At 40.7% G+C, this 25,874-nt stretch overlaps 1 protein-coding gene across 2 annotated transcripts in view; it reads right to left on the reverse strand.

Moving 5' to 3' along the window:
• The window catches only part of AFG2A (AFG2 AAA ATPase homolog A), a 275,456-nt gene that overhangs the window by 230,345 nt on the left and 19,237 nt on the right, over window positions 1-25,874 (reverse strand). For both annotated transcript variants that reach the window (XM_066233605.1, XM_066233616.1), the window contains exons 9-10: window positions 23,833-24,088; window positions 6,635-6,789 (exon numbers count right to left, since the gene is read on the reverse strand). In XM_066233605.1, the coding sequence (XP_066089702.1) occupies window positions 6,635-6,789; window positions 23,833-24,088 (411 nt within the window). The remainder of the gene's footprint in view (window positions 1-6,634; window positions 6,790-23,832; window positions 24,089-25,874) is intronic.

A 25,874-nucleotide genomic window follows, 5' to 3' on the forward strand; every position in this document is an offset into this window, starting at 1 on the left:
TAGCTCAGTTGGTTAGAGTGTCATTGACATGCCAAGGTTGGAGAGTCGATCCCTGGTCAGGTCAGGGCACATATGCGACTCAACCAATATATGCAAACAACAAATCAATCTCCCTCTCTCTCTCTCTGTCTGCCCCTTTCCCTCCTCTTTCTCTAAAATCAATTTTTTAAAAAAGGATTATTTCCAAATAGTGAGGGTCAACCTAAAACTACATAGTTAAAAAGGGAAAACCTGAGGGTTGGGGGGATTAAGATGCATAAATGAATTGAATTTGATGGCAATTAATTTGTATATATTTGGTTAACAATGCCATTTATCAGTGATAATTACTAGGGTATATATACATTGACCTATTGCAAAGATAATGTACAAAAACAACTATTAAAGGCATATTTTTCTTTATCTTAATGAGAATTTTTAATAGGTTAAAGAAACAACAGTTTCTGCAGGAAATATAAAGAAGTATTCTATATCCTTCCAGAGTAGACAGCTTAGCACTAATTATAGGCATCTCAATTACAAAAATGTTATATTCATCAAACAAATAGTAAGGGTTAAAATTCACTAAAGAAATCCACTGCTTTATAAAATATGAAGAATCTGAAGAAATGTTACATATGCGTAATAACAGACTATACTGTACTCTGTTGTAGAAGAAAGATGACATACTTTCTCAGATGTATCTGAAAGAGACCAACTAATGTGGTTTTTTCATGAATAACTATAGTTGTTCATTCATTCATTCAACAAATACTGACTGGACATCCTTTATGTGCTAGTCATGTGCTAAGTACTAATGATAAAAATAAAAAGAATCTGCTCTCGTGAAACTTAAACTCCATTTAAAAATATCATCCAGCTATACATTTTATCTAAAAATTTAACATTTTTATCAGAAGAAGATATACAATTGAATTATTTTCCATTTTGTTTTTTAAAACTTTATGCATCTAAAAATTATCCAGTATTATTCCTCATAATAAAGAGTATCTTTTCAGTCAAGAAAATAAACTCTAGTGGAAAGTTAAAAAGGAAAGACTAAAGTGAAAAGAAGATTTTGCTTAATCTCTTTGTAATTTAAAATTTTTATCATGATTATAAATCAAAACCATCTTTCTGATTTAAGAGAAAAAAAGACCTTGATATTTGTCACAAGCTTTAAAAATCATATATATTTTAATTTGGTAATTTGACTTCTAGGAACCATAATTGCAAAGATTTGTACACAAATATGCTTACAGCCATTTTAGAAAAAAAAATAATTTTTTTAAGGTGAGAGGAGGGACGATAGTGAGACAGATTCCCACAGGCAACAGGACTGGGATCCACCCAGCAACCCCCTCCCCCCAGAGCCTGGGGGCTGATGCTTGCATCAAAGGAGCTATCCTCAGAGCCCTGGCTGCAGGAGGGAAAGAGGGAGAGAAGGGGGCAAAGAAATACTTCATTTCTCTTGTGCCTGGACCAGGAATCGAAACCAGGACACCCATATGCTGGACCAATGCTCTATCCACTAAACCAAACGGCCCGGGGCCAGAAAAAAAAAATTTATTTATTTATCTTTATTTTTATTTTTTTGTATTTTTCTGAAGCTGAAAACAGGGAGAGATAGTCAGACAGACTCCCGCATGCGCCCGACCAGGATCCACCCGGCACGCCCACCAGGGGCAACGCTCTGCCCACCAGGGGGCGATGCTCTGCCCCTCTGGGGCATCGCTCTGTCGCGACCAGAGCCACTCCAGCACCTGGGGCAGAGGTCAAGGAGCCATCCCCAGCGCCCGGGCCATCTTTGCTCCAATGGAGCCTTGGCTGCGGGAGGGGAAGAGAGAGACAGAGAGGAAGGAGAGGGGGCGGGGGTGGAGAAGCAAATGGGCACTTCTCCTATGTGCCCTGGCCGGGAATAGAACCCGGGTCCCCCGCATGCCAGGCCAACGCTCTACTGCTGAGCCAATGGACCAGGGCCCTGGGGCCAGAAAAATTTTTTTAAAAACCTAAATATTTGAGGCCCTGGCCAGTTGCTCAGCGGTAGAGCGTCGGCCTGGCACGCGGGGGACCCGGGTTCTATTCCCGGCCAGGGCATATAGGAGAAGTGCCCATTTGCTTCTCCACCCCCGCTCCCCCTCCTTCCTCTCTGTCTCTCTCTTCCCCTCCCGCAGCCAAGGCTCCATTGGAGCAAAGATGGCCCGGGCGCCGGGGATGGTTCCTTGACCTCTACCCAGGTGCTGGAGTGGCTCTGGTCGCGACAGAGCGATGCCCCAGAGGGGCAGAGCATCGCCCCCTGGTGGGCAGAGCGTTGCCCCTGGTGGGCATGCCGGGTGGATTCCGGTCGGGCGCATGCGGGAGTCTGACTGTCTCTCCCCGTTTCCAGCTTCAGAAAAAAAAGAAAAAAGAAAAAAGAAACAAAAAAAAAAACCTAAATATTTGAGAATGAAAGGATAAAACAATTATGGTTTATCCACATAAATCTATTTTGCAGTCACTGAAAAGATGTTAGTCTATAAACTTTAAAGTACAATGTTTACCATATAATTTTAAGTGAAAAAAACCAGAATATAAAATTATTCCCTAAGATTAACTATATTAAAATATCTGTTGGCACAGAAAATCTTAAAAATCTATTGAAAATATAACAAAATATTAAGTTATTATCTCTGGGTGAAAAATTGAACTTTCATAATACACATTTGAATATCAAAGATTCAAAGAATTTCTGTATTTAAAGAAAGACATTTGACTTTAATCACCAATTAATTGTAAAATACATTTGACTTTTCATACATCTACTGGTATAATCACCATTTCAGAACATCCAAAAAAAGGAAACATTAAGTATATGGTTTACACTTATGGTCTTTTGAAATTAATAATGTATTATAACTGGCAACATTCCCATTTTAAGACATTTCTTTCAAACTTAAATATAACTAGGCAAGTGTGATTTCAAGGTTTAAATTTCACACATTAAAATCTTTTCTCAGAAGATGTTGAACGCTCAATTTATTATTAAAAACTGTTCACAATTAACTAGCTACTTGAAACAGTTTTTCATTAAACTTTCTGCAGAAATAATTTGGAGATATTTTTGTAGATGTAGGTAGCCAGAAATCAGAAGGGTGAAGTTTAGGAATCCAATTATAGAAATGTTGACTTCTCAGGAAACTTTTTATAATCTGAAGTGAGCATAAAAAGCAATATAAGAAAGTCCTTTGACCAGGCTAACCACACAGCAGCTCATGAGTAACATCACAGGACACCATGGCCCAAGGCCAAACTATAAAGTGCCAAATGGAAAATGGCACAAGTCCATTAATTGTAAATACTGTATCAAAAGAAAATAAAGGAAAAAAATCTTTCATTAGCGCAATTAAAAATGCAGTTATAGTACCAGTTCCTGTGATGAATAAATCAGTTCAGCAGGTCCAAGAGCTGACAGCCACTGTTTAAACACATTCTCCACTGGCAGCAACTTTAAGTTTAAAACTTTACTGTATGTTTCCCTAGTCCTTAAAGTTTTTTAAACACTCAAGTATTTTTGGATGATGTAGTTGATTCAAAATCCTATCATCTGAAATTTTCATGTGTAGCATTTGATGGTTAGACATCTACCTGACCTATTATACCATGCAACACTAGTCAATAAAATAAAAATAAATACTGCAAATAAAAGTACTCATACCAATATACCCAAACTTTAGACCATAAATTAGAAAGAAAATTTCTACTAACCCAACATCAATCACTCATTATTTCATAACCCCATTTGTCAAATTATTCCTACTAAACTAGCAGGTTCTGCTACAGAGCTTCTGAAAAACCCCAAAGGTAGGCTTAAATAACTTCAATAGTGAATTTGAAAATGTTTCCAAAAGAACTCAGAATGACATTAAGTAGCCTAAACTAGCAGCCAGTCCTTGGGGATTTTCCTATCTCTAGGGAAATTTCCCACCTAAATTTAAAAAACATTGTGTTCTATAAGACATTAACAAGTGTCTATATCGCTTTAGCCTTTGCTAAGTATGCTAAAATTTAGTAGCTAAAAACAACAAACATTTATTATTTCTGACAATTATCAAGGTTTACTGGTTGTTCTTCCAGCTTGGGCCAACTTCAGTTGGGGTAAGATAGTCTAGCACAGCGTCACAGGTCTGACAGCCGGCTGGATGGCTGGACGGAGGGGGTCTCACTCAGCCAGAACAGCTCGTCTCTGCTCCATGTGGTCTCATCTCCCGAGGAAGCCAGCACAGACTTCTTCACACGGCTGACGTAGGGTTTCCAAGAGCAGCAAGAAAGGCAAGCCCCAAGTGCTCTGAGCCTGTTGCATCACAACTGTGACTATCCTATCTGCCAAAGCCAGTTCACAGCCAAGTACAGATTCCAAGGATAGAGAACTTGACTCTTATCTTTTTATGGTGGGGCTACAAAGATTCTGTGCTAAGGGCAAAAACACAGACAGAAATGGGAAACACTTGTGTCCTTTTTTGCAATCTACCACATTGCACAATGAACGAAGTCTCAGTTCCACATGGTCCACAGCCAAATAAGTTTCCATAGAAGCTCTTCTGACACTTCATAATACATACTATTGTGTTAAAAGACTGAGAAGTCCTGCAGCAAAGAAATACATTTGATTGTATTTAAATCAGCATTTCCCAAACTTATTTGGCCATAAAACACATTTTTCAAGGAATGGTCACTTTTAACAGTGAAAACAAACCTGCTGATTTCTTCTCAGTGTATTGTTTCACACAGGCTATCTACTCGATTGACTTGCCATCGGTTTGAGTCTTTCAGTTTTTGTTTTTTTAGCTTGCCACAATTAAAAATCATTAGTTAGGCCCTGGCCGGTTGGCTCAGTGGTAGAGCGTCGGCCTGGCGTGCGGGGGACCCAGGTTCGATTCCCGGCCAGGGCACATAGGAGAAGTGCCCATTTGCTTCTCCACCCCCACCCCCTCCTTCCTGTCTCTCTCTTCCCCTCCCGCAGCGGAGGCTCCATTGGAGCAAAGATGGCCCGGGCGCTGGGTATGGCTCCTTGGCCTCTGCCCCAGGCGCTAGAGTGGCTCTGGTCGTGGCAGAGCAACGCCCCGGAGGGGCAGAGCATCGCCCCCTGGTGGGCAGAGCGTTGCCCCTGGTGGGCGTGCCGGGTGGATCCCAGTCGGGCGCAGGTGGGAGTCTGTCTGACTGTCTCTCCCCGTTTCCAGCTTCAAAAAAATACAAAAATACAAACCCCCCCCCCCAAAAAAAAATCATTAGTTAATAACCAGGAAAATCAGGCAAAGGGTTTCAAAACTCTGTGGGATTCTCTAACAAGGCTCTAACCGAATAATCGCAACGTTAGAGCTTCGACACAAGTGCCTCGGCAGCAACAGGACTACCTCACCAGAGAAAATGAAGGGGGGATCCTGTGCAGGCCAAGAGAAGGAACGGTCCTGAGATTCCATCCTTCCATCAGGAAGTGTCAGGGAGCAGTCTGCCCCTCCTCAGGCTGCACCAACCCACACCGTGTTCCTTACAATCCAATCCAGCCAAACAGCGCGTCCTCTACCTCACCACAGTGCAGGACACACTGCCAATGTTTTGTTTCGATGTCCATTTTCTAGAAACATTAATATATTCAAAGAAAAGTAAAAGGCCCTTTTTTCCCTGATTAACAGGCCTACTTGGGACATAACAGATGACCCACACAGAAAAGGTAACTTGTTGTCCTTGGCCTAGACTGAGAACTTTGCAAAGACTAAGATAATGTCTATGTAAAAGAGCTCCCCCAATCAGTCATCATTAGTAGAAGTCATCATAATTATAAGATGTTTTTGCTCTAAATTAGCCTAGTTGACATTTTCTTATAAAACCAAATACACAATTAGTGCACAACCCAACTAATACACTCCTGGGCATTTATTCCAGAGAACTGAAAATGGAAGTTCACACAAACCCTGTAAAATAATGTTCACCTCAGCTTTATTTGTAGGAGCCCCAAACTAGAAACAGCCCAGATGTCCTCCAAAACCAAGACGACACGTACCATGGACGACTCCTCAGCAACAGACAGGGACAAACTAGTGATACACAACAATCTGGATGGATCTCCAAGGAAATAAGCTAAGTGCAACAACCTCACCGCAAACTGCTGTCCACTGTGCGCCTTCACTAATAAAGCATTTCAGACGAGATCGGGCGCGTTCAGGGTGGTATGGCCGTAGACAATAAAGCATTTCAGAATAACAGAATTTGAGGACAGGTGCAGGGACAAGGTGGGTATGATTATAAAAGGGCAAAGCAGGAGAGCATGCTGGTGATAGAAAACCCTCTACATGCAATAAAACTGCATATAGGTCTAAATATACAAATGTGCGCACACACATAAACAAATTCAAGTAACACTGGGAAAGTCAGAGGAAGGTTACATAATGATTACCACACTATAAAGATCCTGCTTGATATACTGCACTCTAGTTTTGCAGAAGTTCCCACAGGGAAACAATACACAGGATCTTCCTATAGCATTTTTTACAACTGCACTGAATCAGCAATCATCTCCAGAAAAATTTCAATTAAAAAATCTTTTTAAGTTTAGCCTAGGAACATAGTTTTCCTGGAGTTATATCGAAGTGTGGTTTGCATGTGGGTGCAAATGACTTACATTTGGGACATCAACTGCAACCTCCCTCATGGCACTGGGCCTGACGTCATTCATCCCCTGCAAGAAATCCTTCAGAGTGATCTTGACCAGCCCAGCCACCTTGCTGTCAGGGAGGTGAGGCTGTTGGCTCAGGACCCTCCGCAAGGCATAGAGACCTGCACAGAGAAAAGTAACACAAGATTTATCTTTCATCCCATAATCACAGACTGAACTATTGCCATTACCATTAAAAATAGTAACAAAACCCCCAAACCTCACACACAGGACAGCATTCAAATATATGATGTGTGTAAGGGAGTGGGAGAACGGAGAGGAAGAGGAAAATGTGGAGATGCCGACAAAACTCCAAGTGCTTAGTCAGGCAGGAGAAATACAACAAACTGATACGACATGTGAAAAGACAGATACTTGACAAACGTTAAATACAACTTGTAAAACAACATCCACAATCAACGACCATAAAGGTTCATCAAAATAATTTGGAGAATTCCATTTAAAAAGGCAAAATTATTAAAATAATATATTTTTTGCATCTGGAGTTGTTAATATTTTCAAACCAGAGCACAAGTTTGGTAAAGAACTGGCAGAACATCATAAAGGAAATATTCAGTTGTCAGTCTGGAAAGGTGGTTTTAGAATTCCAGAGGAAACGAGACTTGAGCATCATGTGCTGTTATAGAACGAAGGGGTCTGTAAAACGAGGTCAAGCAGGGAGTAGGGATGTGAGAATGGGGGCTGGAGGGTCAGGGTCAGGACAGCGTTGCCTAAGGGTCACAGTAAGAAATGGTGGTTTAAACAGAGAGAGACCATTACTAGGAAGAGATGGGAGGAACAGAATCATAGCAGTAAAATACTGCAGGAGCCAAAAAGGTAGTCCACGAAGAAAAACTGAGAAAAATCCGAAAGAACTGAAAGGGGACCAGGCTAACTTGGAAAGTAAAAGATGCTATGCCCTTTGTTTTTGTTACTTGTTTGGAGCTTAGACATTGACAGGAATGAATGTCCAGCCTTTTCCTCCCACAACTAAGGTGCCAGATTTCAAGCCCTCTGGTCTGGCAGAGTTGAGTCCAGAGGCCAGCACAGTCCCGGGTGTTCTGTACTAGGCCCTCTGTAATGAGGTACTAGTGCATTTGTGTTCTAGCACACAAAGAACCTCCAATTTGAAGAATTTTAGCCTTAGACACATCTTAGAACTCCAGTCTGATTGTGTGAACTTGCCCTGGGACACAGCTAGCTCCATCATTTTCCATGTCTTTTGTCTACAATATTATGCATCAGTGAATTTTTCCAAAATTAAAATGATACCGTAATTGTCATTTTTGTTACTTTTGCTTATTTGAACTTTTATAGGGAAACAAGCTCTGACGGAGGAAGGCAGACACAAACACACCCATACTGAGGGAGTTATCTTTCACTAATGGAAAAATAAAACAAAACAAAACGGTAAATAGTGAAAGACCCTCAGAAAATAGACCCACAGTACTCTTTCCCAGAAACTACCAGTGTGAGTCTCATGTATATATGGAGGTCCCTGAGAGTAGGCCAACTGGGAAAAAAGCTACACAAGAGGGAATTGAGGACAATTTCACTATTTTCTAGGGAATGTTTCTTACACCATCCTCTGCTATCTAAAATCTAGAAGTCATTTACTTAGCTCTGTCTTACAAATACCCATTTGGTGATTCTGCCTTGTAAAATGTTGAAAGACAACTCCTCACATCTCTGGCATTTCTGCTTGTACTTTGAGCAGAGGTACCTGGGCCTCTAATCCAGACTCCGTTCAAGTATATTTCTATACAGGAAGGCAGAGGGCAGACATACTCACTGCCCATTACAAAAGACTTGGGTTCCCTAAATTCAGGGTTCTACTTCTACACCAGGGGTCTCAAACTCGCGGGCCGCATGCGGCCCGCCGAACAATTTTGTGCGGCCCGCAGACTAATCCACAAAGTTCAAAATATTTTGGATAAAATTAAGTAAGCCTAGGGGCCTACTTGTATTTTTCATTTCTCTAGCATCCTAGCTAGATATTAGCTTAGTTAACAGCAGTTGTGATGCGAACTAGTTTCTGGTCGTTTTGTGACACTGAGTAAACTGCATGTACGATTGTGCTTGTTGTACTGATTTTTTTTTTGTTTGTTTCAACTACAGTGAGAAAAGTGTTGCGTAACAGTTGCCTTTTGTAGACCTAGTGCGGCCCGCCAAACGGCTGTGATCTTGCTCTGCAGCCCACATGCTGAGTTGAGTTTGAGACCCCTGTTCTACACTGACACCTTGGATGGACTAAGATGTCACCCAACCCTCTCTGTGTCACTCTGAAAACTGAGGCTCAGGGAACTGGTGCAAATGTGCTGCTCTGGCTAATTCTGCTGCTGTAAACAGTATTCTGTCCTGACTTTGGCCCAGGAATACTGTGTCTTCTGCTAGCCCTCGTGAAACTTACTAGCTTGCAAGTAGGGTACAATCTCCAACCCTTCACAGCTCTTGACACAAAAATAATAATTTATGTTACATTAGATTGTTTTATTACCCAACATGCCTTTAGTTAAATGGTGCAATAGCACAGAAAAGTAAATAAATAAAACCTCAGTAATAAGGTGCTGTATTGTATTAATTAGGACTTTGGTGGCCTGAAAGAATTTAAGTAATTTCCTAAAAAATCTTCCATAAATGGAAGCACTCAAAAGACCAGAAGACTTACTCTTCTTCATGTCCCAAGGAGCAATATTTGTCAGTATTTTTAATTCGGACCACACACCTCACTTGTACCGGTACTAAGATACTAAAAACTAAGACAAGGGAAGTGGTCTAATAATTTTCCAGCTACATTTATGTCATGTAGGCATAAACTCTGACAATAAAGGAGACCAATTATTTTCATTTGAAGAAGGAGTTTGGAAAGGGCAGGCTTTAAAAAGGATATACAATATTATAAGTACATATTTATATAAAAAAAAAAACCTCTGTGCTTTCAAACTACAGAATTGAGAGATGAGCAAACACTCGAAGTCTATGAGAATAACAAGAAAATAGCAGTAGTTTCCAGAGGAGACAGAAAAAGCAAAAGAATAAAGATGAGTTTTCAAAAATTAAGAAATAGTAAAGTACAAAGATTCTGTGATGAACTCAGCACAACTTACTATATCCAAATGGTAGGTAAACATATTTACATGGAATATATGAAATATAACATGAACATTTCTGGATGCTACTACAGCTGCACTTAAAAGGACAGTAGCAAATATAATGCACATAACAGGAAAGAAAAAAGGATGAAGGTAAATGAGGTGCTTATCTTAGATCATGTCAGGGACGTCTAACCCAGTTTAGTGGGGAATGGTGACAGAGGACCCTGGCAGAAATCACTTAGTATATTCCTTTATTTCATAAATGAGGAGAAACTAGGTGTGTCCAAGTTCAAGCACACAAGTTAAGCCTTGAAAAATGAGTTGATGTTAAACTGTTAATATGGAAATTAAGGCCAAAGAGGCAATAGAGTATTCCAGGCAGAGGAAACATCATATATATATATATATATATATATATATATATATATGGCCTCAGGATAAGAATGAGAATAATGTTTGAGACTATGAGGCCCTACAGAACACAACCAAAATCCTGTCCTTAAAAAAGCTCATTCATAGAGATAGGAAAGAACATGTTTAAAATAAACCTAAATCCTACATTAACCTGTCTGTAGATGTGATAAGATAAAGTATGATTGAGTGTCAGAAAGGAACAAAGAACAATGCAGAGGTTACAGATTTGTAAAAGCTGCCAGCCATGGGCCTTCAGATTTTAAATTACAGCTCCCTGGAGCCATCCTAGTTATGCAAGCATCCTCCATGGTCACTATCTGCCACTAGCTCTGGTGTCACTGGTGTCACTTTACATAAAGCTGGCTTTTTGGCCATCAGTTATCTCATTTATTAAATAGAAAGATGAAAGTCTATTTTCTCTAAATTATTTTTTCATATTTAAATACTGTGATACTAAACTTAAATTATTGTACATCAACTATTTCTCACAAGGACACACTAGGATCTATGCCAAAAAACTAAATTTTTAGAAATACTGTTTCATAGAGCAGAACAACCAGAGAAGCAAATGGACACCTGTATGTCATCTAGAAATACAGTTTAGAGCAAACAACCTATGACATTTCCTCTCCTTGCTAAGTTTAAAGTTAACAAAAACAGAAGCAAGTCTTTCCTGTTCTTAAAAATCTGAAACAAAAAACAGGTGTACCTAATTAAACAATAAATGTGCCATTCTGTTTTCATTATTTTATTTTCCAATGCTCTCAAAAGTTGAGGATAAAAAACAAGATGCAATGATGAAAAGCCAAAATGCTGCAGGCCAGCCTGACGCCAACAAGTTCCTTCCAGTGTAGACATGTCCCCAGGGCCACATCACTGTCCAGATACACTCCTTCCTGCTTTCCTTCCAGGGTAGACGTGTCCCCAGGGCCACATCACTGTCGATACACTCCTTCCTGCTTTCCTTCCGGTGTAGACGTGTCCCCAGGGCCACATCACTGTCGATGCACTCCTTCCTGCTTTCCTTCCGGTGTAGACGTGTCCCCAGGGCCACATCACTGTCCAGATACACTCCTTCCTGCTTTCCTTCCGGTGTAGACATGTCCCCAGGGCCACATCACTGTCCAGATACACTCCTTCCTGCTTTCCTTCCGGTGTAGACGGTCCCCAGGGCCACATCACTGTCCAGATACACTCCTTCCTGCTTTCCTTCCGGGGTAGACGTGTCCCCAGGGCCACATCACTGTCCAGATACACTCCTTCCTGCTTTCCTTCCGGGGTAGACGTGTCCCCAGGGCCACATCACTGTCCAGATACACTCCTTCCTGCTTTCCTTCCGGTGTAGACGTGTCCCCAGGGCCACATCACTGTCCAGATACACTCGCTTCAGACAAGAGCCAGGACTCTACATTCATGCTCTTCAGAACCATTTGTTCCATACTCAATCAACAAAAACCATCAGCCACACACATATGGATTCCCACAATTCTACACTCAATGTTTGCTAAATTAGGATGTTATTTTTGAGTGCAATTAATTCCTTTATTAGAAACTAACAATGAAGGTCAACTGATTCCAGGAATAATAATGCTTTTTAGAATTATACCTACCCTACAGACAATTCTATAAACAAGTAACAGGAAACATGAGCATCTGGATCTCAGATTTGACTTGTAAAAGTTGAGTGTAAAATTTCCTACCAATCTACTCAGAAACATGAAGTCTGTAAGCAAGCGTAAAAAAAAAAATCTAAGACTCTCTTTTTATTTTTGTTTTGTTTTATTTCCTTTTTACTGAATTCACGAGATGACATTATTTAATAAAATTATATAGGATTCAGGTGTACAGATCTACAATACATCACCTGATACTGTGTGCTCACCACCCCAATCAAGTCCCCTTCCATCACCACTCAGCCATCTCCGGTGCCCTCTTCTATGTTTCCCCTCTGCCAACACCAATACTGTCGTCTCTGAGGGCTTCTGGTTTTTCCCTTAATCCCTGGACCTTTCTCACCCAGCCCCCACCCCCGCCCCTCTGACAGCTGTCAGTCTGTTCTCCATATCTGTGAGTCTGGTCCCATTTTGTTTGTTAGTTTATTTTGTTCATTAGATTCCACGTATAAGTGAGATCACATGGTACTTGTCTTTCTGCGACTGGCTTATTCTACTTAGCAAGACTCACTTTTTAAAGTGTACTTTCCTCAAAATATCAGGACTCCAGGAAATCAGTTTTATCTGGAGTTTTTACTCTCCCTCGACTCAGTGCAAGTACAGACAAGGTAATAAGCATTACCTGACACATCACTGAAAGAGCTCCATTTCTCACTGCTCATTCACAGAAAAAACATCCAATAGGATACCCATTTAAAGCGACTGTCAAAAGTCGCTTCATATGTAGCAGCGCACTTGCTGGAGGCACAGGCCTGAGACATGAAACAGGGGCTGAGACAGCACACACAGCTCGAGCTTGGACAGACCCATCCCCATCTGTGAATGAGGGAACGAACTGCATGATTTCTGATGTTTCTCGCCCTAAAGCATTAGGGTTAAATCACTTCACCAACTTCAACAAACTCTTAAAAATACAGCTTTTAGTTTAAAATTTTTAATATCAATTTATTTACTTACCTGGTTTGCTAACATTATTAATATGCTGAGTTTAAAATAAAAAGATTAATAACAGCACATTTTTTATGTTAAGAGTCGCTGAAGGTCTCCAGCTTGGCAGACCACGTGACACCCAGGTATGAGAGGAACCAGAAATAATGAAGGAACAAACATACAACAGGCTGAACTGGAGGCTGGAGAGTGAGCCAGCTACGCTTCTGTTTTATTAATGATAAAAAAAAAAAAAACTAACATAAAAGAAACCTGGAAAAGTAAGTGACAATTACTACCTGTTTCTACAACTTTCTTCTTTTTTTAATCTTTCTTTTTCCTTTTTCTAAAGCTCTTATTTATTGATTTTAGAGGTCAGAGAGAAAAGGGGTGGGGAGGAGCAGGAGGCATCAAGTCATAGTAGCTGCCTCTCACATATGCCTTAACCAGGCAAACCTGGAGTTTCGAACCAGCCACCTCAGTGTTCCAGGTCAACCCTTTATCCACTGTGCCACCACAGGCCAAGCACACAACTTCCCAGCATTCCCCAATTTACTGCTATCTAGCAGTGAGCCAAGGACTCCACTAGAACTACTATCTCCAGGCAACCCATAAGCTCCCACTTGATGTCACTATGGTCGCTAATATTGTCAATCCTGGCTCCAATACTTATTTCCTGAGTGATCTTGGGAAAGTTCCTTAACCTCTCTGACCTAAGTCTCCTCACAGATAAAACAAAGAAACCCTGTAAGAGAGGCTGTAAGAAACGCATTAATGCATGTAATGTGCTTCAATCATGGCTGATACGTTGCAAGTACTGCATCAGTGCTAAACTACATTATTTCTAATTACTTCCTCCCTGAAATGCTCCCACATTTTGAGTCCCCCTTTCCTTAGGTTACCTTCCCATCTCTCTAGCTACTCCTGTCTCTAGACCAGATCTTCTATAACAGCCCCACATTCAATGGTGATGCTTCTCCTCAGAAGCATTCTGAATCCCTCCCCACCTCTCACAAACGCCCAGCACTCTGTACCAGAATCACCTGTCACACTTCCCTCTGCCTCCTGGCCTCTGAGAGGACAGCACGATGGCTCTTAGTCACGGGACAGCCCAGAGCCTACTGCAGGGCCAGGCTCAATAATGAGTGGATGTCTGAGCTCCACTCACTCTGGTACCTTCATTCACTTCAGGGGCTTCAGTCACCATCTCACTGCTGACAACTCCCAATCCGAATCTCTAACCACGACTGCTGTGGCCAACTCTGCACTTCACACACCTGCAGCTTGGACAAGAGAGAGGAGAGGGTGGGAGGGGCTGGGGTGGCAGCAAGAGACTGCAATGGCCTGGACAAGGCAATGAAAACAGAGTAAAACAATTTGCTTTCTATATTTAAGAGCTCAAATTCTAAATAAATTTTAAAAATAGAGCTGACAGGATTTGATAAAGGAAAAGAGGAATCAAGAATAACTCTTAGAAATAACTTCTATTTAGATACACTCATATTAGTTTTCAACTGTTTTAATTAGGAAGAAAAACTTTTCTCAAGTTTTATACTTTTATAGTCTCTGCAAGATAATTCAAAATATTTTCCACTAGGGAAGCAAATGGTATATATCACTTGGGCTTAACCAAAGTAAAAACTACCACCTGCTTTTCTGAAAACCATTCAGTGCCAGCCATTTCAAATGAACAGCAAAAGTAATATTAAGGTACCCAATTCACTAACAACAAATAAAAAAATCCATCTCTTATACAATATCCCTAATAGTTATGCAAAAGGAAAAATGCCAATACCACAAATATAACTATTACTATATTTTGGAATTATAAAACAGAGGGGAAAATTCATTGTCTGATGGGATCTCATAATGCATAGTTACTGCTTACCTATCCAGCTGCAACAATGCATAGATATGCTCCTTTATAACACGCATTAATTAGAATGGTAATCATACTATATGCATCCATTTAGTTTTGTTGTTCTACTGCAAGCCTGCAGAGGACTCACACATGTGACTAGGGGGCAGGAAGTGGAAGGCTGGAACTGACTATGGATGGCACACCAGCTGCCAAGTTCGGCAGGCAATCTAGGAGGAGGCACCCCATAACAAGCTGCATCTGTCTCAAGCCTGCATATTCTTACTGATGAGCAAGACCTTCACTGACCAAACAGTAAAAATCACTTCTCTAGCAAGGCAAAGGAAAGGGTTCTGCCAGAGTTTTCTGATATCTCTTGTACTAAAATAACCATGCAAATGTCAAAAAATACTAGGAATATTGCCAAATAAGCTCCTACCAGAGAAGTGCATAAATACAAGTAAAATACAAAAATTTTTTAAAGACAGACCCTACTTAAGGGCCATAATGAACAATGACCACTGCTGCCAGACTTTTTTTTAAACCTCGTAAGAACTCTTTAAAAAGTCTGCCATCCCTAGTTAGCAGGTGAGGAAACAGAATTCAAGAGGTTCAATGGCTTGCCCAAAGACTCCTGGCTCACCGATTGAGGGCAATGCTAGGATAGAAACTGACATCGTCAGCTGTCCAGTAAGCTCTGCATTTTATTTAAAAATACTGAATTTTGCCTGACCAGTGGTAGCACAGTGGATTAAGCATCAACCTGGGACACTGCGGTCCCAGGTTCGAAACCCCGAGGTCACCAGCTTGAGCGCAAGGGCTTGAAGCCAGGGGTCACTGGCTCAGCTGCAGTCCTCAGATCAAGACACATATGAGAAACAATTAATGAAAAACTAAAGCGCCACAAATACACAATAATAAAATAAAACCCTGAATTTTCACAGAATCACTATTTTAATTCTAACTTAGAAAACACCATTGCAAGAATTCAGCAGAAAATGTTAAAAAGAAAACCTTTCATAAGAGTTAAGTACTTTGCACATAGTAGATCCACCATAAATTCCCATTATAATAAGCCAGTAATGAGGGAGGACTGACAGCTATAAATATCTAAGAATTCTGCTATAAAACAGATAAAATTTTCCATCTCAAAAAATGTTATGTTATAATCATTAGGTTTAGTATTGTTACTAGATCTACTTAAGTGTAATGATAAAATCATTGCTTAAATATAAGTTTTCACTCTTCCTGTTCGGTGATGCGGTTTTATCAAGGCCCAAGTATTTGGTATGAACACATTGAAATGATCAACAAGGATGCTAAAGATAAATTCGTAGAAATGTGAAGCAAATACTTCCTTTCCCTGTAAACAAAATGTCTGAGTCCATCTCTTGAAAAAAATCAGCTCCATTTATATTCACTCTCCTGAAATGGCACAGGCAGCCTTAGAAGGACAAGTTTATAATAAATCCCTATATTTGGAAAACACTGTTGCTAAGCTTCTTCTAGCATTCAGCAGAGTTTATATAATTCATGTCTCTGCTACATAATTAACATTTCATGCTTTCCAAAAAAGTGTAGTATGCTTATCTGGGTTGTTAATTTAAAAGATTATAAATTTTGAGGGAATTAATAAAAGACTATGTAACTAATTAATTAGAAAGGCAGCCTAATCCCAGGAGAAATACAAACACAGACATTAAATGTCAGGATGTATCAGAGTTGAGCTTGTAAACAGCTTGTCCACTTGAAATAAAACATTTCAAAATGCAGCTACTCTGTGCTTGAAAAGGTGAACAAAACATTAGGCTTTTGGACAAGTCATGACATGTCAAACCATGCTCTGCAAAAAAGTTCGTTATAAAGGAAATGTAACATTTAAAAATAATTTTCACATCCAACCCTCCATATTAACATTTTATCTACTCAGATGAGACCAAAGTGTTGAAAGCAACATTACTATAGTATTTCCAACTTTTATATTCATTATAGAGACAAAGGTAAAAGTTATGGAAACTATTTAGTAATACTGGAAAGATTAGAAAAGTTGAGAGTAAGCACACTGCAAAAGAGGCACTGTCATTATTCCAGTCCGTGGAGATTAAAAACCTTCCATCCTCAGAGAAGATTGCACAAATATATACCAAAATGATTTTTTTTTAAGTGAGAGGAAGGGAGATAGTGAGACAGACTGCCACATGTGTCCCAATTGGGATCCACTTGGCAACTCCCTCCCCATCCACTCTTGAGCTGATGCTCAAATCAACCAAGCTTTTAGCACCTGAGGCTGACTCGCTTGGACCAGCCAAGCTATCCTCAGCACCTGGGCCAGTGCTCAAAACAGTTGAGCCACTAGCTGTAGGAGGGAAAAGGGAGGAGAGAGGGAGTGAGGCAGACGGTCACTTCTCTTGTGTGCCCTAGCCAGGAATCAAACCTGGGCCATCCATACGCAGGGCCAACACTCTATGCATTGCGTCAACCTGCAAGGGCCCAAAGGGATTCTGACCTTTTGTATTGATATGCTGCAAACAATCTTTAGTACAAAAACTATCAGGAACATAGTTCACATAGGTTTTGTGAAACTCAGAGTCACCTCACTGTAGGACTACAAGACATCTGTGCACCACATTTTGTTAAAAAGGGCACAGCTTCCCCAACTAGAAGGCAGTCCAACAAGAAGGAAAACTGTCAGAAAGCCAACACTCAAAAGCTCAAAAAACTCACAGGTCCACAAACCATAAACAAGCAATCTTTCTAGAAAAAATATATGTCTTATAAGCTCATTTGTATTCTTAATTGTTAATTAACTTTTAACTCTTAACTGTGAACTGTACCTTTTCTATCTTTCAGAATTGTCATTTTTAAGCATTATTCAAAACCATTATACAGACCTACAGGACAAACATGGACACTCATTTTCTCCTAAAGCAGAACAGTTAAATGATATAGTTTGGAAAAATACATGACTGTCATTTAAAAACTCTGGGAAGAAATTCAAAACTACCAGAGGTAGTCAGAGAATGACATTCCCTAAATTTAATCCAGTTATTGAAATCAGTTACAAAGAATCTTCAAAACTCATAGAGCTGTCTGGCCTAGATCAGAGGTTCTCAGAGTACAGTCCTCAGACCAGCACCATCAAAATCAACTGTAACTTGATAGAAATGCAGAATTCCTGGGCCCCACCCAGACATATTGAACCATTAGGAAAGGGTCCAGATTGTGTTTTTAACAAGCTCCATACATGATTCTCACACAGGTTTATACTGGAGAATCACGGGCCTAACTCAGGAATTCATATGGCTCATAGACAAGCGCAGGACTGGCTGCTTCACAATCATTTGGGAAACATTATAAATATTGATTCCAACCTTGAGCAGTTGGCTCAGTGGTAGAGCGTCAACCTGGCTTGTGGATGTCCCGGGTTCGATTCCTGATCAGGGCACACAAGAGAAGTGCCCATCTGCTTTTCCACACTTCGCCCTTCTATCTCTCGCTCTTTCTCTCTCTCTCTTCTCCTCCTGCAGCCACAGTTTGATTGGAGCGAGTTGGCCTCGGGCACTGAGGGTGGCTCCACAGCCTCGCCTGAGGTGCTAAAATAGCTTGATTACCAAGCAAAGGAGCAATGGCCCAGATGGGCAAAGCATTGCTGGGTAGGGGGCTTGCCAGGTGGATTCTGGTGGGGGCATATGTGGAAGTCTGTTTCTTTGTCTCCCCACTTCTCACTTAAAAAACAGTACTGCCCTGGCCGGTTGGCTCAGCGGTAGAGCATCGGCCTGGCGTGCGGGGGACCCGAGTTCGTTTCCCAGCCAGGGCACACAGGAGAAGCGCCCATTTGCTTCTCCACCCCCCCCTCCTCCTTCCTCTCTGTCTCTCTCCCCCCCTCCCGCAGCCAAGGCTCCATTGGAGCAAAGATGGCTCAGGGGCTGGGGATGGCTCCTTGGCCTCTGCCCCAGGCGCTGGAGTGGCTCTGGTCGTGGCAGAGCGATGCCCCGGAGGGGCAAAGCATCGCCCCCTGGTGGGCGTGCCGGGTGGATCCCGGTCAGGCGCATGCGGGAGTCTGTCTGACTGTCTCTCCCCGTTTCCAGCTTCAGAAAAATACAAAAAAAAAACAAAACAGTACTGATTATAGTTTCCCACCTCCCTTACTCAATTAAGTATGGGGATAGGGTGTGTGTAGCTTCCTAGACAAACAAGATGCACAATGAGGTCTAAGAACCTATGTCCTGTGATCTTGGCTTGGGAAGTGTGGTCCCCGGAGCAGCAGCAGCCCGGAACGTGTTAGACATTCACACACCAGCCCGGACCTACTGAAGCAGGAACGTAGGAGGAGGCACACCAGCCATTTACTATGACTAAGTTCTCCAGACGATTCTGATACACGAAAACGTTTGAGCACCTCTGCTCCCCAGGACCTGTCCTGAACTGAGCCATGGGAAAAGAAGCAGATTCTGTGGAGAAGCCTAAGTCTCCTCACGGACCTGGAGGTAAAACGTCCCAGGTGTGCCAATGGGCATTCTCAAGCTGTCCACTTAAGCACACATGACTGTGAACAATGCAAAGGCCTCCTGAAAAGCACTGGTTTCGAGCAAAATGTAGCTACATGTCCAGTAAGAGCCAAAGCTAAGAAACCCCCTCCACAGGGAGCCTACAAGGACTGGAAATGTTCAAGTGCACAGCAGGAGTTACTGAGGGGGGCACAGAGCAACATTAAAATATTACCATGATTCTTTAAAAAAAAACACGATCCTAGCTTTGTACACAACTCCAAGGTCAACATAGGAACTTCACAACGCTTCCACCTGCCCAAGAAAACTTACAGCATTAAAAGGGGGGAGGGGAGCACCTCAAGCTTCCCTAGGTAGGTAGTCATTTTAAAACACTGAGAGCCAGGACAGCTCGGTGGCTTCTTAGAGCATTGTCCTGACATACGAAGGTTGCCAGTTTGATCCCTGGTCGGGGCACATACAGAATCAGATCTGTTTCTGTCTCTCTCCCCAATTCCTCTCTCTAAAATCAATAAGTAAACTTTAAAACAAATAAAAACGCCTCTCAAACAACTAGCCAAACATGTAGGAAACACTTAAAAAAAAAAATCAGTGAGAGCCATTCAAATCATCCCCTAACTCCTCTACATGAGAACAAGTTGCCACATGAAATGATCAATTCTTTTTATTTATAATTAGGATATTGATTAAAATTTACCACAACTGAGTTTTTTCTTGCTAGGCTCAATACACACATCATAATATATGGAGATTCCCTTATATGTTCAATTAAGTGGGATATACTTATACCTGTTCTATAGCATCTGAGCATTAGTTCTACTATTTCTAATGCTTATAGAATTTGAGTTGTTTTATTTTTCCTTTGAGTTACAAAAATAACTAATTTATAATTTACTCAAGTCCTTAGTCAAAAATTATAAACTCGTTTCAATGAGAAAATGCAGTCAGCTTCACTGGCAGTGTTACGTCTTTGTCATATTATTTCACAGAACACTGTGGGAGAAAGCCCCAGACGAAGCACCTAAATTTAAGTATTTCAAACAAACAGTGAAAATAGAAAGCAATGAGGGACAGGAAGGCCAGCTGTTGAAAGTGGCCAGTGAGGCCAGGCCAGGTGTATTGAGTAATCTGAGTCTTCTCTGTGGTTTTCTCCTCTGAATGCCTCCCACTCCCACCCCCAATTTCTTTCTCATTCTTCCTCCTATCTAGGGAATGTCATATTTACAAGGATGCTTAAATAATGTCTACTGCAACATCCTCTGTTTACAAGTGGAGAAAACTGAGGCTCAGAAAAGACAAAGAACTTCCCAAGATCACAAGGCTGATTTCAAAGGCTGATCTATCCAACTCTCAAAATCCACTTTGTATGAAACCTCCCTGCTTCTCTAAAAAATCTCTTGCAAAACAATTCTCGTACAATGTTCTTAAATTTTTCTTGCTTATATAGTTAGAGAACGACACCACACAACAAATGCACACTAATATGTAAGACAGTATCCACAAAACTACATATTTTCCCTACTGGGCACTTAATTAAAAAATTACCTTCTCATAAATGGTTTTATTGCTAAATTAAAGGAAAATAGAAGATCAATTCAATACCTGATCACTTGAAATTATTATTAAGTTCCATGAACAGCAGTTAATATGTATTTACTGCCTGTATATGCCAACTACAACTTTTTATATACATATATATCTATATTCAGGCTGGAGGCCTCTCTCCACCCCATCTGATCCTTTCACAACTTTTTCAATTAAATAAAACATATTAGCCCTGGCCAGTTGGCTCAGCGGTAGAGCGTCGGCCTAGCGTGTGGAGGACCTGGGTTCGATTCCCGGCCAGGGCACACAGGAGAAGCGCCCATTTGCTTCTCCACCCTTCCGCCGAGCTTTCCTCTCTGTCTCTCTCTTCCCCTCCCGCAGCCAAGGCTCCATTGGAGCAAAGATGGCCCGGGCACCGGGGATGGTTCTGTGGCCTCTGCCTCAGGTGCTGGAGTGGCTCTGGTCGCAACATGGCAACGCCCAGGATGGGCAGAGCATCGCCCCCTGGTGGGCAGAGCGTCGCACCATGGTGGGCATGCCGGGTGGATCCCGGTCGGGCGCATGCGGGAGTCTGTCTGACTGTCTCTCCCTGTTTCCAGCTTCAGAAAAATGAAAAAAAAAAAATAAAATAAAATAAAACATATTAAGGGGTAGAATTTCTCAAATTTTCTTGCCATGCTCCTGAAGTTTTTAGAGTGCCACAGTGCCCATGGAAGTGGTTGGTCCCACTGACAGCTAGTATGTGACTTATATTTTCACTTCTCCCCTGTAAGTCTCAGGACACAAGTTAATTTCTGGACTATACTTACCTATAAAAAAACGGCTACTTTCTACTATATAAATCGATCCTAACCTCAGATAAAATAGTAGATAAAGTAAATTAAAAAGCTTTATACCACTCCAACAAAAGTATGTTTTATGATTTAATTATAAGCATAGATTTGGAGTAAGATGAACTTGAGTCGAAACCACAGCCTGGCCACAAACTAGCTGTGAGGTCTCTGAAGTCCATGATGCTCATGTCACCGGGCTGGTGTGAGGAGGGGAAGAAAGGACATCTTCCTTTCCTAACCTTCTCCTACCCCTCACTCCCATGCCCCTGTAGAAATAACACTTTTTCTTTAAGCTTCTTTTCACGTGACACTTTTTCTATATAATCACAGCATTCCTTTTCCCCATAGGGAAATTAATACATTTTCCACAGTTCACTGAGTACGTATCTCACTGTGTAAGTTAATTGTTTACAAATCTCTTTCCTGCATTAGACTGGTATGAACAGTATGAATTCCAGGGCCTTCTAGACTCTGTATATTAGAAAATCAGCAACTGATGAAGGCTGTTGAAGAATGAATCTTCGCCTAGATGGCCAAGTCCAAAGCAATGCCTATGTAGTAACCTAGAGATATTGCAGGTTTGGTTTCAGAGCACCCCAATAAAGCCAATACCTCAATAAAGCAAGTGGTAATCTTTTTGCTGGTAAAGCAGTTTGCCTTCAATTTATAAAAACCACACCTGAAGTACAATGCAGCAAAGCACAATAAAACAAGGTATGCCTGTATCCCAGACTCTTCGCTACCACCTAATGGAATGAAGGAAACAGTTATTCACTGGTACAAGTGATTCTTGATCACCAGGGAATTCAGTTCCATGACCGAACCCACCATTTCTTGTGAAGCATAGAACCCAGACAGAAAAGGCCTTGTCTGACCATAACATACCAGAAGAATGTTTATATTTGCCTTGTCTACATAACCTGTTGCCTCCCCCAATTGTGAATCTTGTAACATAGAAATTGTGATAAAGATGAAATAGAATGAAATAAAATTCATATTCCCCACCAAGAGCAAGATACTGAAAGACTCCTAAGCATCTCTTTCCCACCTGTTTTTCCTTACCCATCTCTATTTGTGAATACATCAGGCCAGATCAGAAGGACCAAAGGACTCATGGAAAGGTCTTCAAAGCCGACTAAATGGGATAAGCTATGAATCAATGATCAGGAGGTAAAAGTTACCACATTTCTGTACTAAAGTTCTAAAATAATTAAATCTCCAACTCAGGAATTTAATTTTTCCTATAACCCACAAGGGTTTAACTTTTTGTAAAGTAATGAAAATATTGAGTAAGTCACAAACTGGAACAACTAAATGCCACCCTGAAAAAATTTCCTCCAAAGTATAAAAGAACTTAGAGACATATGACCGTGTAAGAAAAAGGAATAAATGTAAGGAGCCTAAAATTACTGGCAAGCCAGAGATGTTTTGAGATACGTGCCCAACCATTAGAGGTTACCAAAAAACAAACATCCTTTCAGGAGGAAAAAAAGGCATCAGATATTTTATAATAAATTCTTACTTGCCTGATTAAATATTTCAATAATTTTCAATCTTTTTTTTTCATGGCACAAACACACACTAATTACTAAGGTCAGTGCCCCTGACTAAATACAACCATTTTCATCTCATGGCACAAATAAATTAGTTACTAAAGAAGAAGAGGTCAGGGCCCCTTTTTCTTTAGTAATTAGTTTATGAGTGCATGAGAAACAAAGGTTGAAAATCACTGCAATAGATTATAAAAACTGCCCTGATTTGAATACATTTTCCATGGTTGAAATTACTCTGAAAAACTGCCCAAATGTTACAAGGTCTTAATGGCTTCCAAAGGAACTGCAGTTACGTTACGGTGAAGTTCTTAACATCACAGGCCAGATGATTCCTGTGACCTCCTCTGAGACAGAATTCTTTGGTTTCGCTAAGAACTTTTATACCACTTCAACAAATACGGAGCTGACCCTTAGGAAAATTCTGATCTTCTCAGAGGCACCCTAGTCCCCATAACACAAGGTAATAAATGCTGTCATCATCAATACTGCCATGAATGCATCTGGTGACACATGTATAGACCTATGAAAAGTCGGGAAGCATACACACTGTGACAGTGGTCATCTTTACAAGGTAGGATTAAGAGTGATTTTTCTTTTTTATAGTTTCCTGAATTATCTAGATTTTTTTCAATAAGTATGTATTTTATGATTAGGAAAAAACCTGCTATTTTCATGAAGAGATAAGATATAAATGATCAGTATGTAAATAAACCAATAATTACATCCATCAACACAGACTGCATAGCAAACCGCTCTCACCTGATTCGTTACACAAGGCTTTTAAGTCTGCTCCAACGTATCCGTGAGCACTGTTGGCCAGCTCAAGAAGCTCGGCTTCCGTCAGCTCATGGGGAACTCTCTGCAGCAGTTTGCGAAGGATATCTAGCCGGTCCTGAGCATTGGGGACTCCAATCTCAATCTCTCTATCAAACCGGCCAGGTCTGCGGAGTGCAGCGTCCAAAGCATGAGGACGATTTGTGGCCCCAATGACTAACACTTGTCCTTCACTTCCTTCCTAACAAAAAATAAATAAAAACAAATTAGTTATTCTTCTAAAAGTAAAATATGTACATATATGCACATATGTATCTACTACATATAGAGAAAACGACACATACACTCACGCGCGCTATACAGACAGGGAGGAATGCACCTTCCTACCCAGGCTGTTAAGTCTATCCCTGACACTGTATCACTCATCCCACTCTCTCCAGAGCTGAGCCGAAGAGCCCCCTCACCGAGAAAGGCTGCCACCACTTTCCATTCTATCTACTCTAAGTACCTCTCCCCACCTAGCATCTCATCTACACTATTTCTGTAAATAATAGCAGAGAATACCATACCATACAGTTATATTAATTTAAATGTTTTAAGTTGCCTTTTCCCATACTTGAAAGCAAAAGATTATGACTTACAGATTATTCTATCTGTATCACAGTTGTCAAAGAAATCTTCCTCACATATGAACTGTTCTTTTTTTTATTTTGATAAATTTTTAAATTCCTAAAAACAGCAATATAACCACCACCCAAATATCAGCCACCCTTGAAACAGGTATGAACTTTTACTCTGAGAATGAAATTTGGAACAAATTATAAACGTGATCAGCTACCTATAGAAATTATCCAACACTCTCTTCATAAAACCAAAGTGTAATCTCAGAGACAAGCTTAACTAAAATGGGATTCCAAAAAAATTCAAACCTAATCAATAATGTTGTAAGTGCCAACAAAAAGTGCATGGATTATAAGGAATCCGTGAATTATCACTGATAGACTTCAACACAGGGCCTTTCAGCTGACTCCCTACTTACCAAGAATTCTAGTCACAATACAGTTCTCCACATATATGAACTGGTATTTGCCTCCGGGGTGAAAATAGTCATCCATAAACAAAGCTATTTCGTCAGCCAGCATATTGTACTTATATTAATTATATTAAGTATATTCCTTATTATAAACAAACACACTGGCACCCAGGTTCATGTATCTGTCTGTGAGTGTTGCTATTGTGGTCAGTCCTTAAAGCCCCACCATCTCCAACACACTCACCTGGGATTCTCCAGTTCTATAAACGGAAAACCAAATCTGAGGCATGACAACTGTATTCAAGCATCGCCCCAAGCGTGAACCAGGTGGTCATCTGGCCTCCCCCAGACAGCAACCCTTCTCTTCAGTTACTCTTAAAATTATAACACAACGAGCCTGACCAGACAGTGGCACAGTGGATAGAGCATCTGCCTGGGATGCAGAGCACCCAGGTTCGAAACTCCGAGGTCACCAGCATCCCATGGTTGCTGGCTTCAGCTCAAAGGTTGCTGGCTTGAAGCCCAAAATTGCTGGCTTTGCTGTAGCCCCCAGGACAAGGCACATATGAAAAAGCAATCAATGAACACCAAAGGAGCTGCAAGGAAGAAATGATGCTTCTCCTCTCTCTCCCTTCGTGCCTGTCCCTATCTGTCTCTCTCACTAAAAAACAACAATAATAATAATAATAACACATTTTTAGCAAATAATAGAGAATATCAAATCTTCACAGTATTTTCATATGCTCAGTTTCTACCAATAGGCAGAAAAAAACCAAAAAAGTTCTAATCATTCAGTTTTTTAATATGCAAAAGGAGGGTTTGAGATTATGTAATTTAAAAAATTTCTTTAGGTTCTAACATGATTCTAAAAAATAAGTCATTTATAATTCTGCATAGGATGTGTATTCTTCTGGTAAGTAACTGTCAGGAATATGAATCTCCTTTTCATAATTAGCACATAGATATTGAGAGTGTATGCCAGGTCAGAGAATCT

This window comes from Saccopteryx bilineata, chromosome 1 (assembly GCF_036850765.1).
Source record: "Saccopteryx bilineata isolate mSacBil1 chromosome 1, mSacBil1_pri_phased_curated, whole genome shotgun sequence".
Classification (NCBI taxonomy): domain Eukaryota; kingdom Metazoa; phylum Chordata; class Mammalia; order Chiroptera; family Emballonuridae; genus Saccopteryx; species Saccopteryx bilineata.